Source organism: Priapulus caudatus, unplaced genomic scaffold, assembly GCF_000485595.1.
Source record: "Priapulus caudatus unplaced genomic scaffold, Priapulus_caudatus-5.0.1 Scaffold272, whole genome shotgun sequence".
NCBI lineage: Eukaryota > Metazoa > Priapulida > Priapulimorpha > Priapulimorphida > Priapulidae > Priapulus > Priapulus caudatus.
In genome coordinates this window covers 25637-43018 of record NW_014577333.1, presented here as the reverse complement: position 1 = coordinate 43018, position 17382 = coordinate 25637, and the positions used below count along the sequence as shown (strand labels likewise).

Sequence of the window (17382 nt, the reverse complement as noted above, 5' to 3'; positions counted from 1 at the left end):
CCATTTCCATGCTGTGCCTGAAGCCTGTTCTTCATCTACACCGTGCCTTGATCGAGGAGTATGACCCCTACTGGGGGACATTAATAAGTAGTAATTGCATGGACCGCAGGCAAAAGACTTCGTGTTCGATAAGGATAGCAGGTGACGCCATGCACAGAAAGCATTAAACGAAATCTTATAGGGGCATCTATGTCCTATCGGTCTGCTTCGCCACCATTAGTTACCAATAACACCGCGCACAAAACACGCACGCGCGCCTGCCACGCACACAACGCTCGCACTCAAGTCTACATGGTGCTCGGGCTATACCACACACAACATACACCACGACGACACGACTACAAATGCCAGCACACACAACACCACTCACACACACGTCACATACTACAACGCAACATGCAGCAACACTACTGCTGACGACCGGAGTCCTCTGCAGGGACGTAATCGATGAACCCGCTCGGAGACGAAAATATGTAGATCGAGTGACCGTGTGTAACCCGCTGCGTTTTATTACTGGCAGTCACATAAAAGCGCGTTTAGTAAATTTAATTTCATAAATCTTTCGCGTTTACGAACAGCTCAGCTCTTCAGCGAACGGCCTTACTCTGCTAGTGGGATCTGATTTTGTACACCGCCTTTTGAGTGATCAAGAGTAGTAAATATTGTAGGCCTGTCCTATATGCGTTCGTCGGCATGGACATCTTCAGACAGGTAGGGGTAGGACGCCCCTACTGTGACTGAGTTTTAATAACGTCGATAATCAGACACACATGCGCATGTCTCGCCAGTCTTTTCTTAACCAAAGTACGTCGGACGACCAGGCCGACATTGGAGGGCCCAGCGAATGATCCCATCTGTCTAATGAGCTTTCACTTGTTGCCTGAACACGATGATTTTGCTTCTCCGGGACCATTGCGATTAGGGTGCGTGGTTTGAATGGTTAGCATCCCCGGTATGATCTGAAATCGCAGAGGTGCGTTACATGCCTTAAGCTGTGCGCTCCGTATGCCGCCCAATGAACTGTTGTGATAGCACGTAAAAATTTCAAAAGTGTCGCTCTGCTGGCGGAGAATCACTTTGACGTGGTCGACTGATCTGAATTATAGTCAAAGGTGCGGGGTTCGTTATCGTCTGCGCTTGATTTTAGACTCGTTGGTGCAGGCGTAATAAACCCGATATATGGGGCAGGGGGTGGTGGCTTCAACTATGGCCACAACGGCCATTATGAAGCAATGAGATAGCGCGATCTTGACAGGTTCTCTTATGCCAGCAAGAATTGTGTGCCCGGCCTTGCTGTGACCTCGGGACTGAGCGGGCAGCATGATGAGCTGGGATTTACTACGAAAACAGTTTGATTTGAAAGCCGGAGGACGCTTATGAACAAAGAGTAGTGTAAGCCCGCCTGGTCGGAATGGCGGGGTTACACGACCAGAAGCACTGTCGCCGATATGAGGGGGCAACACGGACGTTCATCGGTCGATGAAAGCAAGTTGAGGGGTGGGGAGGCATACGTCGACCCGGACGAAGGTTTAACTGGCTGACCACGCACTCTTACAGACTGCAAGCACTCCGGGTCGAAATCCGATGTTGACTCGGTTAGCCGATAAGAAGTCGGCGCGCCCTCGTCAGCCGATTATGCAACCTGTGCCGTCAAATTTCGAATCACTCTTAAGCCACCTTATGCAAGGGTGATTACTCGTTCCCAGCTAAAATTGCGCAAAGTGGCGGATTGCCTACAAGGATGCAGCTTATCGCGGTGACCGAAACGAAGCATGGGCATCTGCTTTGCGCGCGGACGGCGGCGTGAAAACTTAGCAGCCGCCCGTACGTGTATTGGGTAAGTGAAGCCATGCGGCAAAGTCGATAATGCGTACAAATCGCTACCAGTGTCAATGAGAGCCGTAAGTGAGAGTGCAGCCGACGTAATACCGCCACATCGGCGCTGTAAGATGATAGCGTAGCGCGGCGATCCGCATTGCTGCAGATTCATGCATGCTATAAGTTGTGAGGTAAGTGGCGTGTGCGATTGCGTCGCGGGGTCGCCTCCGAATCATCTAAGCGGCGGCGAAGAGGGCGAGTCACGCGGTAGTGACCTAGTTGTCCGCACTCATAACAACGAGTGTCGCGCGGAAGCTTGCGGTAGATGCCCACCGCGTTGGAGATTGAATGCGTGCGCTGCAGTAGTCATCCGTTGGCCCCGCCGAAGCAGGTGTAAGTAAGACTGATTACAACAGCACGTGGACGCTGATCGCGTCGTACTCGTGAGCGGAGGTCGCCATTGGCGCGATTGCTGCGGGCTACGGGAGGGCCATCTCTGGGCGCACGGTGTCGTCTCTGAACGTGGCGCCTGTGTCATTGTCTCGTGATGACTCATTCATCGAAGGGTGACTGAACCGGTGGCACGGCTTGCTTAATCGTGTACGCAAGACGCGCACCTCTCTAAGCAGATTAACATCCATAGGCTCTGTCGTGTCATAGGGTCAGCGAATGCGTCGCACCTACGATTTTGTCGTCGTGTCACAAGAGACGACTCTGTACGTGTTCGTCGGCCCGCAAGGTCGATGCCGGCAGTCAACGTCGTAGAGGTTGCGATGAAGCAACAGTCGCTGGGTATGGAACCGACCTTAGTCCATCCAGAAAGAATGTCGACGAGCGCGGCTCTGCCTCTCAGCGCCGTGAAAGCGGCTCGCCGGAATCGCGCGTAGTGCGAGCACTGTCAACAATCTGTCCACCATATGCGAATATGTTCGCCGTATACTCTGCTTGAAAAATTCTTCAGCGCATTCTGCGCTGTCGACTTTACTCGCAGCCGGATCACGGAAGCCGTTTTGTCAGCTGTTCGCGCTTGATCTTTCCAAGTCATTGATAGACTGCCTCAAGCAGAAGGCGACGAGAAATCGGCAGCATGACCTCCCAAGCTGGACAGGCCAAATACGACGTAACGACGAAGCGTCCGGACCAATTCTAACTTCTCCAATTCAAAGCCGCCTGCAGCCAGTCGTCGAACCGTTTCGCACAGGTGGCGCGTTATCGCCAGTAAATCGTGTCCTTTGGATGACTGGAAGTCGGAGCTTTCAGCCACACGTTAGACCGTGATGAAATGTAGCAGCGCCCGAAATTCAACGCGCTTGGGCGTAACGCATTCGCTAACTCACATGGTGCCAGATCGGTGTGATTGTCGATATTTTGAGCGGGTGGCGGCCCGGCGGGATCCATTCTGGGAAAGCGTGAAGCTATCCCTGGCAGAACACAACGCTGGGGTTAAAGCCTGTCCCCGACGTACACAAGCGGGGCCGTTAAGCTGTCCCCCGCAGACACCTATCGTTGCGAGCGCACACGTCTACACACACGTTACCGGGGGTGTCAGTGAGCAAGGCAATGCCTCCGTTATCTTCTCCGTAATGTACACCGCCGTACATGATCACAATCACATGGCAGACGGTAGCTGCTTCGCGTTTACATGGTCACTTTCTCACAGCTCACATCCATGACGTGCGCCAACACGATTGTCGCATACGCGCTGTAGTAAAGCGCGTATACCATCAACTACACACGCACACACATGCGAGTAAGAGACGTAGCACAGCGCACCCGATGAACACACACGCAACACAGCGAAGATCGTCAATACGCAAGCATACATAAGGTAGAATACGATTCGTAATTACTCGATCAAAGCCATTATCAGCATATCATCTGCCATTAATTTCCTATCTATATCAGCATTCTCTCTGTCTAATTCACATACTACGAGCATTCATTCATCATCGTTTATCTCGACTCATACACAAGAAATTGCAGCGGAATTCTCCCAAGTACAAGCCATCTATGGCATGCGCGTATGTCGCGCGCTAACTAATGCACGCTGGCGGAATCGATAACACTCGCACGCCGTTATGCGCACAATGAGTACATCTACGATAGTAATGAACTACAATCTCTTTAACACTGCACCAAGTCTATGCAACGTATAATCATAGTGGTGGAACAGTAAAAAGATGCACAACGCAATATATCAGTTCTTCAGTGCGATACGACTAAACCCGAACCCAATGAGTGCCAATTTTCGCTCCCCTCAGTGTAGTGATACCCTACAGAGGTGCGATCCAGGTTGATCATTTTCCGTCGTAACGCTCGTTTGAAAGTGATCGCAACTATCATATATGTTATTGACCCGACCGGATCAGGTCGCTTGACATGTCTTGAGTTCAGCGCTGCCCGCAATCCTCTCTTCTCCGCACAGCACGCGCGCCACGCCAGAAGTCACTCAGCGCACGGTACGCGAGTGTCCCCAGCAGCTGCCTTGTGTCACACTACCGCTATAAGTGAAGCACCCTCCACCATATTGATCATGACCCCCAACAGGAACACTGCACACAGCGCATATCTACCAGCGTCGGCAGCCAAAATATCGTAAGCCCGATGTTTCTTACTTATCTTGACAGTTGTAGATTCTAATGTTGTATGATATCAAAAGAACCATTAGCAATAAAAGCAGAAAAGCCCAGTTCTCTCACTTCTCTCGCGCTTCTGTCTATACATACGAGCCCTCGAGGTAATTCTATCAACACACTATTTACCTACTTTAGCTCACCACACGACCTACCTGACGCAAGCGATCACTCGTCGTTGGTAAGCACGCCATGCACAGTCGACGCACGTCAGAACTCTCCTGACCGCCTGCGCGAACTCGAGAACCCAAAGCACACTTACGGAGTGACAACCGTGATACAATTCACACCTCACCACACCACCACTTCTCTACATCTACGAGCGACACTACGCCACACACTTTTCTACTAACCACCCACAGCATCCACACACACACACACACACACCACACACGACACCCACACACACACCACACACGACACACACACACACCACTACACACACACAGCACGAGCCACACGACACAAACACACACATCACCGAACACCACCAGCACACAATGCACCCAGCTATATAACAATCACGCGACGCCCATAGCGGAACACCGCGCGCGGAAAATTCGTGCCCACAGTGATACATTTATATGATATACACCCTCGTGAGGATCACTCCTCGGCTCTTACATTATCGTCGCGTCCGCCTAATCCCATTACCGCTGGCACCCTTCGAGGATCCTCGCGCGACCTCAAGAGACCGCTAACTGCCCTTATCTGGCGACTAACGTCCAATGAGGATGCCCTCCCCATATTTAGTTCCCATGGCGCCTGGATAATTGCGTCACGTCGCGATAATGTCATTCCACTGGACCTCCTCGCGATGGATGCTCTCGCACAGTAATTTCTAATTACTGAGCCGCGCTAATCCTCAACAGTTTAGCCGGGCTCCTTCTCCTAGCTCTCTCCTGTCGCGAAAAACTCAAGAGAACCCGCTCAACTGCATTACTTGCGACTCCTCCGAGGATGCCCTATCCTCTCGCCATTGGTCTCAGCGGCTAATTGGTCACGTACCCTTCTAAGTGACTTAGGCACTTAGCGGCACTTGCACGCCACTTAGTAGAGAACGCTCAAGATTATAGTATGCGTGCTCAACTTTGATACGCGATACGATTGACAAAGATGACACACATACCGCGGCTAAAAGCACCTGAGCTATGCGTGATTCTCCCAATCGGAGCCTTACCTTTCAATGCTCTTCGCGTTGCTGCCATGTAAAGCCACGCACAAGGTGGTGCAAACAACACTGTGTGACTGCGTTCGGTCTGAGCCAGTCGAACTATTATAGGCTCGCCACTATGCCCGATATACACATATAATAGACGTTGCATGAGAGCCCTGGCTCATTGATTGGCCACGGTTTGGTAGCGGGGCACGAACACCCACTACTATTTATGTGGACATAGAAATACTGTGGCATAGCGACCCGGCTGTTGCGGCATGCTCCCGTACCTGGTTAGGTGAGCGGCCGGGCCTGGGAGTGGCCGAATCGTGTAATGTATGCTAAGTATGTAAACGGCGTGGTGTTGTTATGCACACCATATTTACGATACCATTAGACAGTACAGCACATAGTCACTACAGACATACATGACATAGCTATCGTACAATCTAATGACCAGTACATACGATACATAACCCATGATCAATACTACATACTACATATACATATACTCATTACTATCACAGCGCTCCCCTCCCCCCTGCCTCCCACACTGACCACAATCCAATTACCGCCTCTTTCGCGCGTGCTCACATCAATCAATCCAGCCCGATAGAGGCATCCATCGGACACATTCATCACCCAACACACGACACACACCACACCTACCAGCATACACACAACCGACACTATCAGTACACCTACCACACATGACAACAGCAAAGCAATTCTTCTCGTCGCGCCACGCCCAACTAAATGCTACACATGAGCCGACACTTACCTGCCAACCAGTCCTTGATCACGCCCAACACACGTCACGGCCCAGCACAGCAACTTATTTTAACTACTGTGCGTTCGCTTTACTCGGCTTGCGGCTAGGGAAGGTTTTTAGCTCACATTTATAACGACATATGTGAGACGTAAGAGATTCTTCTTCTGTGTAGAACTATTGTATTGTTGTGCTTTTCAAATTGCGAATCATCTTGGAAGTTTATCTAAATTTGGGTACGTTTGAAGGGCGAATCCGATTTTGATTGAATAGTCGTTATGAGTATTTACTGGTGAATAGTATGTAGGATGCACATAGCACGACACTCTATTCTCTATGATAATATATGGGCAGTTTTGTCCTGAAAGGCTGGTAAATGGTAAGGTACCGTGAGTATAATTTCGCGACGTTATATCAAGGTTCGAGCGAGAAAAATTCTAAGAACCCGCAATTGTTGTGTGGTTTCTGGTAGCGAGTGAACTACGTGTTAGTGTTGACTGCCGATGAGCTGATGAGCCACATAAGCTATAATATAAACAGTTACAACTTGAACAAATTAAATCCGACATGAATCTTAACTCTTCATTCTGTCTCGCCACACGAATACTCTCTCTCTCTCTTTTGGCCTCCTTTCCATTATATATTCCCCCAGGTCTTTCAGAACCTGTCCCTTTCCCAGCGGTGGTCGTAATATCCAGACTAATTGATTAAACCCTGAGACAGGGGAGGGGGAGGGATGGCCGCCAGGGCCCGAAATACCTCGTTAACATAGGTTGAGACATAACGCAGCCCCCCCAGAGTTCTCCTGGATAATGGCACCGCCAGACGCTTGAGTTGGGTACTTCGGTCGGGGACATGTCTGCCCAGAAGGATTTCTCTGAATATTTCTAAAAGCATATTCTCTCTTGGCCTCCAAGCCGCTGAGGTCATAGTGTTGACCAGAGTTCTGACGGGACCACAGTATTCCTGATGTCAGACTGACACTATCTCAACTCTAGATTTCCAACGCCTACCCAAAGTTTTAGGTAAGTGCAGTCTCTAGAAAAACCACTTTGTCCATGAGATATTTCCACGAAGACGGCCGTCCATCACTGATCGGATTAATGTTCGCTGTTGCCTGAAAAATTAAATAGTAAATCTCTCCCACTTAATAAATCATGCAGAGTCCTCCCTAAAATGATGATGCTGCCCGCGCCCGACGAAGCCGAAACGGAGTATTAATGAAGAGATGCACTGGAATACTATGAGGAGTGCAATTAGCGAGTGCATGCGCAGAAGAGATGCGCGAACTAACAACTCGCAGATCTCGGACGAGCACGGGAGAGTAACGTAGGAGAGAGAGACGAGAGAGAACGACGAATGCGCGAGACGAGGCTTCAGACGGAGCTATAGATTATGCCTGGCGTGGGAGCATATATATATATATATATACGATCTATATATATTAGAGATTAAAGGAGAGAAGACGTATATGAATAGTATATATATGGAGTAGAGATAGAACAGAGATGAGACAATAGTACGTAGGGTCGAATCATCGCGCTAGGGGGATCGCGAGATTAAAGCCTCCGGCTAGTTTCGGTCTCGCCTGCATGCGATGGCATACGAATCTCCGTGAATTCTCGAGGAGAAGCCCGCTGTCCTCCGGTCGCCCATCGCTCTGCCTTGGCAAAAGCCACCAAACGGTTTAGCTGCCGCCGCCTGAGATCTGCTCGGGATACTGCGTCGTGTGAGAGAGACCCGGCGAGAACGGAGAGAGAACCGACACGGCTACGTCTTTTCGGCGATTCATCTGAGACTAAACATGACGAAGGAGATGAGATGAGAGAAGAGGAGAGCAGTGCGAATCCAATGATTGATTTCTCGATCAAAACAGCCAGATTCAAACATGAGGGAAACGATGTAATCGCTTGCAGGCAGCAAGCCCAACATTCGATTCGGCCTTGAGCACGTAACATCCGCTCCGAGGCTAAAGGCATTAAAACCGAGCAGGCAATCGACCGCCGCTGTGTAACCGCCCGCGGGGTCCCTTTCACCTGTATGGCGCCTTCTGTGCCTGTGAGAGAATAGAAGGACGAGACCCGAGTGTGTGAGACGAGTAAAGAGTGTGCCGGTTCGAGGAGCGGAGACGCGTCGCTTTGACTGGCTGTGAGAGACGGAGAGAGAGAAGAGAGGGACAGAGGCGATAGAAGAGACGCGAGAGAGAGAGGGAAGAAGAGAAGGAAACGGAGAGGAGAGATGAGCCCAACGAGAGAGAGAAAGAGAGGACCACTGAAGAGACGAGAGAGAAAATGAAGAGACGAAACGAGCACGCACAGTGTGGCGTGTTTCGTGTGAGTTACTAAACTGGAGCCACCGCGGACTGTTTAAATTCGCCTCCCCCGCGCCCCCCCGGGACTCTCACGTCTTGTTGCCCCTTTCTCTCTCGCGGGTCGCGGCGCGCACGCGTGTATCCCCGGTCACATGTATATATATATATATTATATGTATATATAGATTAATATAGACGACTAGAATCTAATCGTGGTCACTCGGTCCTTCTCAGCACGTTATCATGATAGAAAACAGCCACAAACAGCTCTTCTTTATTTCTTCTCGCTCTCTGCCTCTCTCTCTCTCTCTCTCTCTCTCTCGTATATATATATATATATATACTATATATATATATATATATATATATTATAGAGAGAGCAGAGAGAGAGAGAGAGGAGAGAGAGTGGGAGGGAGGGACGAGAGAGAGAGAGAGAGAGTAGAGAGAGAGAGCAGGATGAGAGAGAGATGATAGAGAGGAGAGAGAGAGCGAGAGGAGAGAGAGCAGAAGAGATGCAGAAGACGAGAAAGCGAGAGCAGGAGAGAGAGAGAGAGGGAGATCGAAAGAAAGAGAGGAGAGATGAGACGCAGACGGAGAGCAGGAGAGAGAGAGAGAGAGAGAGAAAGATGAGAGAGAGAGAGAGAGAGAGCAGGAGAGACGGATGACGAGACGGAGAAATAGAGTAGGAGAGAAAAAAGAATCGAAAGAATGGCAGATGAGTGAGGCGATGTGATGGAGAGAGAGGAGAGGAGAAGAGAGAGGAGAGAGTAAAGCAGAGAGAGAGAGAGAGAGAGAGAGAGAGAGAGAGAGAGAAATAGAGAAATAACAGCTGTTTGCTGTTTTCTATCATGATAACGTGACGCACGAATTAGATTTGCATTGAATTTTTCTTGTAACTTTTTTCTTTAATAACATTTAGATACGGGTTTCATTGCAGGATATCATTAGTGCTGTCTTGCCCGATGAAGCTCCACTATTACCCACTCGACAACCAGTTTTGCGTTTTAGAGATGGCGAGCTGTAAGTATGTATGTTATAGTTGAAATACTGTGGTATTTCTTCAGTATCGCCGTATCCGTTCTCTCTCGATTCCTGTGAAAAATAGCGCTCTAAGATACAAACGCGATGATAAATTATTACAACTAGATAATACGCCGTTCGCGCATCCGCATAATAAATACGCGTAATTAACATAAATGCGTTGGGAGCGTAACGCATGTTTGAAGAACGCGCACCCTCTTAACTGAATTTCTGTCGACCAATTTTCCATCCGGTGACTTTTCAACTAAATTTCGTCAAACAATTTATCACTCGCGTCGACATCGCAGCTACATCGCAGTATTAAAACTACGTCGCAGACTACGTGTACGTCACGAAATGGCACGCGGGTACAGGCAACCATGTATACTTGGTCCCGGGAAGAGCCGTTTGGTCCTATATCTCGTAGTCGTATACGTAACCGAGTGCACGGTGTCAGGTCATCACTATGGAGAAGACGTGGGCTGTCGCCGGGAGGTAGGCCCTACTGCACACACGTACGCGCAGGGGCAAACCGTATAATTTTGTAAATTAAAGTCCTAATTACCACATGGCGAACGTCTCGTAGTGAGCAGGAAGCGTGCAAGGTAGTTAATAATCGCTGGTCGATATGCGCTAGAAAACAGAGGCGGCCATAGAGCGAGGCGATTACTCGCGTGTCTATATATACACGCGCGCGCCCTTGCGCTCGCGATGCCTTCCCCTTGATTGCTATGATTCCGCTGATTGCCGTTTTCTGCTAATTCGCAGCTTTCACCCACCGAAAAACAATCGATAGCAATATTGGCTTAACGAGAGCGCTTTTCTTCTAAGGACGAAAAAAGAGCACAATTAAAATTCATCCTCGAAAATAATGCATTAGTATTCAAGAGGTACCACTGGCGAGGTGACGAGTATTACGTAATGACGTGAGGACCTAGCGACGATGCCGCAGTCTGTTAATTAAGATTTAGCAGAGTCCCCAGCACTTATCACTGTTTTGAAGAAGGATGACGGAGATGTTTGCTTTCAGACGGCTACACTACCGACGACATCGTCTTTATCTGGAAGGCAGATAATCCGGTTCAACGAAAACCTATTGTCGAACTTCCAAGCTTTGAGTTGAAGGACATCTCAACTTCGTATTGCTCAAGCACAACAAATACAGGTACATTTAATATACGGGCGTTCTTAGCATTGTTATATTCTATATCCACCACCAGAATCTCGCTACCGAAAATAGCGCTGAGCAAGTACCCTACTTTACTTTGGTTTGAGGTTAGTATGCTACACTATCCATACTTTTACTTTGGTTTGGGTCTGGTTCTTTTTATTACTTGTACCATTTATTGATGTTATGTAATCGACATCCGTGATAGTGTACCGAGATGTATTATGGGATGATGCTCAACAGATCAAGATACGTTTTAAAATTGTGCATGCACAATATTATATATATATATATATATATATAAGTCTGGATGCTTGAGTCTATACTGTCGGTAGAGTGCTCGATGCATTAATTTGCAAAGCGTAATAAATTGTAGTCTGTAGATAAATTAAAGACAATAGGCCTACATCACTTTTAGCTGTTACTCTGAGTTTCACGCTTAAGGCCGTCGCACACCTACCCAAAAATCGGTCCGATTAAAAAATCTCTTCATCGTTTGTAAAATCGGCTCATCGCGACGCCTTCCGATAAACACCCGCACACCTACGATAAAATTGATTATTTAAATCTCCCTCAATTTCGTTCGTCCACGCTTTGTCTATGGTAGGCGCCATTTTGAATGTCATGTGACACGGCCACGTTCAGCTATTGGCTGTTCAATATTTATCGTAGAGGATTTTTCTGAGTTCACGCGCTCACCACAAAATCTTGTCGGATTACACAAAATCGCTTCAAAATAATCGGTTCAAAATCAAACATGTTTGATTTGGAACGATAACCCGATAAAAATAATCGTAAGTAAAATCGTCTACAAATGAACGCGCACACCTATCCGATATCGGCTGATTTTTATCGGGCCGATCAAATCGCGTGAAAAATCGGCTGGTGTGCGACGGCCTTTACGCGATTATCAGACGAACTTTAATGAAGAATAAACCTTGTATACATTCCATAACCTATATAAACATGAATGGCGCTATTGTTGCCGCAGGCAACCGTACGCGGGCTATAGTTACTAGAGCTATAGAGCTACATAACAATAGATAACTAAAACAATAGCGAGCGCATTCATGTTTATATGGTTATGGAATGTATATCACGGAAATTTATTCTCATTAAAGTTTGTCTGATGATCGGCCGTAAGCGTGAAACTCGGAGTAAGACAAGCTAAAGTGATTGTCTTGTCCTTAAAATTTATCTAATGCGACTACAATTTAAATATAATATATATATATTATATATATATATATATATTAATATATATATATATACTAGAATACCCCAGTGCTCTCCGCACCGGAGTGAATGTTTGGCCAAAGTCGACTGTGCATATTGTAAACCGGTAATATTTGCGGCCTGGTTTTTTTTTGGGCGGTTCTGGTAAAATTCCTAAAGATCTTAAAATTTTACCCCTTTAATTTTGCGGACCTGAGACATCCCTTCAGTTTATCTACGCATAAAAACACGCAAAATTGAAACAGCCAGCTAAATAAAGAACCTATCTCTTCAGTTAGCTCGATGAAAACAGGCAAAATTTAAACAGGGTTACAGTAGTAAATAGATTGATATTAGAAGTGGTCGTTATGGGGGTGGTGGCTACCTTAGTCGTTTAAAAAGATTTCTTGTAGATGACATTCGGCGTGGAAGTCCTGTTGTTGAAAAAGCCATTGTGAATGAATGTTTGTTCGCCACATTTGATGTGGATGTTTGGAGTACCGCTGGCTACGGAAAAGGCAACATATGGCTTGGCTGTGGGAGAACACAGGGCTGGAGGTATATGAGTCCGAGGTTTGTCCGAAAGTTTTTGCCCGGGACTTGTTTATTAGTCATAGAGTAGGCAAGCTGATTGAAATTGAATCCAGCTGTAGTGTGAAGGGAAGGTTTTGCGGTCGGTGGAGGCAAGTTAATCACGCGGGATGAGAACTCTTTGTGAGACATGGCTCCAGTGAAGGATTACGGCATCTAGAAATATAGTCGTGGGGTTCCTAATGTTTAAGTCTGGTGGCCGTTGTATCGAGTCCTTTAGTGATATCTAAGGTTGCGTAATAGCATGAATTATTGCTCCTGGTTTTAAAATGAGGGGCGGTGTGGAGGCATGCCAGTAGGCTCAAGGGTTCTGATGTCCCCAGGGTACAGCCGGAACGTACCCTGTCACTATTTGATATGGTTATAGGTTAGGATTACGGGTTAGGTTAGGGTTAGGATTAGGGTTAGGGTTAGGGTTAAGGGTAGGGAGTAGGCGTAGGCGAACTTTCCTAGAGCTCGTTAGTGGAGTAGGCGAGGTACCGGTCCGGCATATTAGATATGTACGCAGGTAAGCCGTTCCGGTATATCCGGACCGTACCGCAGGGTATCCTCCGGCCAGTACTCCGGGGGATCATAGACCCTGCTCAAGCGCCAGTAGGGTGATGGAGTGAAGGAATTCCATGGCTAGTTAATTGGGCCTGCGTTTTTCATTAATGCGAGAATTGGCGTTTGTCTGCCCTGGTTGTAGTTTTCGTTATGAACTTTATATTATCAATTATGTAATAATATTATTACCGTACGTAGGCCTAAAAACAGTTTTGGTGCTACGTGCAGACCTAAATGTCGGTACACAGCAGAAAGAAGTGCATCGATATTATAAGATGACCGGCAGGACACACTATTTTCTTCAATGCAAAGTCAGGAGCTAATTATAATATAAGAACCAATAAACGTGCATTCCTTTGTTATCACTTCACCACCACCCATATGTATATCAGTCATACAAGTCACACGTACATGTAACATCTCAGTTTTTATGTCACGTAATCGTACATCTCGGTCTACAGTGCTGGAGTGCAGCATACGCTACATCTGCAAGTCGTACAGTCAACATACGTCATGTAGAAATATTATGTACGCGTAGTAGGCCTAAACAGTTTTGGTGCGCGTGCAGAACTAAATGTCGGAACACAGAAGAAAAGAAGTGCATCAATATTATAAGAAATGACGCAAGGACACACTAGTTTCTTCAATGCAAAGTCAGGAGCTAATTAATAATATAACGAACGCAATAAACGTGCATTCGGCTTGTTTACACTTCCACATATGTATATCAGTCTACAGTCACACGTAACTATGTTACATGCTCAGTTTAGTTTCAGCGTACGTAGCATTCTCGATGCTACAGGTCTGAGTCACATAACGCACATCTCAATCTACAGTCCACATACGCAAATCTGCATCAGCAGTAACATAACGCACATCTCCCAATGTAACAGTCAGCATACGCACATCTCAATCTATGCAGTGCACATACGCACATCCCTCAAATCTACAGTCACCTACACACATTTCAACCTACAGTCTCATTATCGCACATTCTGCAAGCTGCTTCCAGGCTACATGTCACATACGCAGTGTATTTTGTGTGGGTTATTGCCCGCAAAATCTAAAACGTTATCTGGGACAGAATTATTCGGTCTTAGGAGGTATGGCAGGTCATACTGGCGTGTTTACATCTCCAGTCTACACAGTCACATAGCGTAAGCACCGAGTTTACAGTCACAACATCTCAATGCTACTTTCACATAACGTAGCCCGTAGGCGCCTACATCTACAACATACAGTTAACAGTACAACAAGGTAGGCGCTACATGCATACCAACGTCCATGATTATGAATACGGCGTAACCAACTCCATTCTCACGCACTTGAACATGAAAACCCCGTATGACTATCTACTCACTCACGCAATGGAAAGCTCACATGATCATCATTGAATGGCACAATTAATTACACTTAATAACGAATATTATGAGTAAGTTATTTTAAGATTTATGCTGGCCTGTGTGCCGATTCGCCTGTGTTGTCTGCTTAGATTTGCACAGCAAAATGGGCGCCAGCACATCAATCTAGAGATTGGCAGGACTACCGAGATCACCAATGGCGACCTGGCGAAGGGAAACGCAAACAGGCAGAAAGATGCCGATTATGATCATGACTACTACAGCTTATAAATTTATTTATTTTTTTTTTTTTTAGGTTAGGGTTAGGGTTAGGGTTAGCGTTTAAGGGTTTTTTTTTTTTTTAAGTGCCTAGTATCATATCCTAAGTGGCCTAGTAGTCATATCATATATGCATCTAACTGCCGGGGTGCAAGGGAAACCTGCTGAAATGTTGTTGTCCGTTATGTGAAATGTTGCTTTAGTAAAAACGTGTCATGGGAAAATATAGGGCTAGTGACATAGCTTAGTCGTCTTCGCCACGTTGGAAAACCCCCAGTATAGAGGAAAATGGGCACAATTCCTTACGGCGGTTTCGGAGGAGATACGTGAAATTACGCGCGCCGTTAGCGCATACTAATAGAATATAATATAATAGAAGTAAAGTCCACACACGAAACGACCGCGTGTAGATAAAAACAAAGTTAAGAGACAGGGGGGGGGCAGAGAAGGCTGGGGGAAAGTGGGAGGGAGAGAAGAGGGAGGTAAAGGCGATACGACGAACGTAGAGGGGGGGACGGAATAGGAAGCATGGAGGGGGGAGGGGAGGGAGGGAATGAAGGGAGGGGGAGAGGAGCGGTAGGGCGCCGGAAGGACGGAAGGGGGGAAAGGTAAAGATGGGGAGGATGCAGAACGGGGAGAGAGGGAAGGAGGGAGGATATGGGATGGGAGACGAATCGGAAAGTGGGGTAGAGTCGGGGGAGGGGTGGGGAGAAGGGTATAGAATAAGGTGTTTAAAAATTTAATGTGACGACTTGTCGCGAATTACATCTCTCATCAGGTCAAGCAGCAGCTTGGAAAAGAATCAAATAATCAAAAACAAATTACAATGGGCTAATAGATAATCAAAATGAAATGATTCAGCACAATTCGCGCGTTGCCGATGATACGAACGAGCAAAAGCAGCACGCACATATAATACACGCACAAAAAATGCGACGACACGACAGAGAGACACACACACACACGACACAACACACACACACCACACACCACACCCACACATCACACACAAACAACACACACACACACACACAAGCACAGCACACACGACAAACACACACACACACACACACACCACACACAGCCACCACACACACAACACACAACACACACACCACCGAGCAATGGAACTCAAAAATCACAACGTAATTAAAGTTACGTTCATAGCCGCCTTGATTTAAACAACGTGGCAACCCCGCAGAATTATTTCTGCTCAGTCATGTGTCGACGTGAGCTATTGCTAATCATGGTGTCGTTGGCAGCACACACACACGCAAGTATCAATGTGGTGATTCCGGTGGTTAAAGGAGAGTTTACTCTAAGGTTCTAGCGTTATTTTATCAGTTTAATTTATGGTTTATAATACGCTACTATAAAAAGTTTCATGTTGCAATCACCATTAAGAAATGATTATAAAAAATGTTTTAAAAAACAACGCCTACAGTTTTGATTACAACGACGGCGTGGCGGCCACTCAAAGCGGCACGATCCTGATGAGTTTGCGCAAAACCACTTTTCAGGCATGTAGGGCTACAGACGCGAGGGTGTTTTGTCTATTTATTAATTTAAAAGCAAAAGGATTGTAATATCTTATAAACGACATATAGTTTCATTATAATATCGGATTAAATTCTGCCTGCTAAAATGAATATTGTTTCGATTAAATAGCATTTAGGTATCCACTATAATGCACTTTTGTGATTAGCCCTCGGTGCCTGTAACGTGAAAATAAATTGTCAAAATACGCAACTTTTTCGGTGGTGGCAGCACGGTCCGCGGGTGTCATGGCGCCATTCAAATTTGCGTAGCGTTGAGTGGAATTTAATTATAACATTAAATTAGGTATCTGGTAACAAATACAAGCTGGGTATAGACGATTGTTATAACAAAAGTACAGTTTGTATGCAGTAAAATCCTAAGAGTCCCTACTATCCCTTTAAAAATGGTCAGCAACCGGCAAAACCATGCAAATTGAGGCGAATAGATCTAGGTGTTCAACATAAGCCTATCCGACAGGCGGCGTTTTGTTTTCGCCAATAGGCCTATATGTAAATTTAGGCATTTAAGACGGCATTCCAATGGCGTAAATGAGGTTCGTCCGACACGCATGTAAATGAATCCCGCACTATCAATTTGCCGCGCGACGGGCCCTATGAACCACAGACCTTTCGTGATAAAAATTGCAACGTACTGCAAATGTTTCCGACAACACGGGTATGAGCCAGGTTGCATCACGGGTGTCAGAGTTGTAAACGTGTGCTTGAAACAAGAGTGTCGCGGAGAGTTGGTATCACGTCTGTATACAGCATAAAGGTGGGTTTGAAAAGATGTTATGTGATTGGATCGTTTTGAAGAATATTATAATTATCAAATATACAAACTTTTGATGTGCAGGATTGAAGAGTGATATGTTAAAACCAATGGATATCTGTCTGACGTCTTATTCACGGCCGTCTTTTCTAGGGGTTATTAACGACGCGCCGAATTTAAGGGAAGTATCTTTTTTAATTTACATTTAGATAGATCAGATTGATTA

At 46.5% G+C, this 17382-nt stretch overlaps 1 protein-coding gene across 3 annotated transcripts in view; it reads left to right on the top strand.

The window, feature by feature from the left end:
- Positions 1-17382, top strand: part of LOC106808393 (glutamate-gated chloride channel-like) — a 144151-nt gene that overhangs the window by 117320 nt on the left and 9449 nt on the right. For all 3 annotated transcript variants that reach the window (XM_014811098.1, XM_014811097.1, XM_014811099.1), the window contains 2 exons: positions 9625-9707; positions 10738-10872. In XM_014811098.1, coding sequence (XP_014666584.1) covers positions 9625-9707; positions 10738-10872 — 218 coding nt within the window. The remainder of the gene's footprint in view (positions 1-9624; positions 9708-10737; positions 10873-17382) is intronic.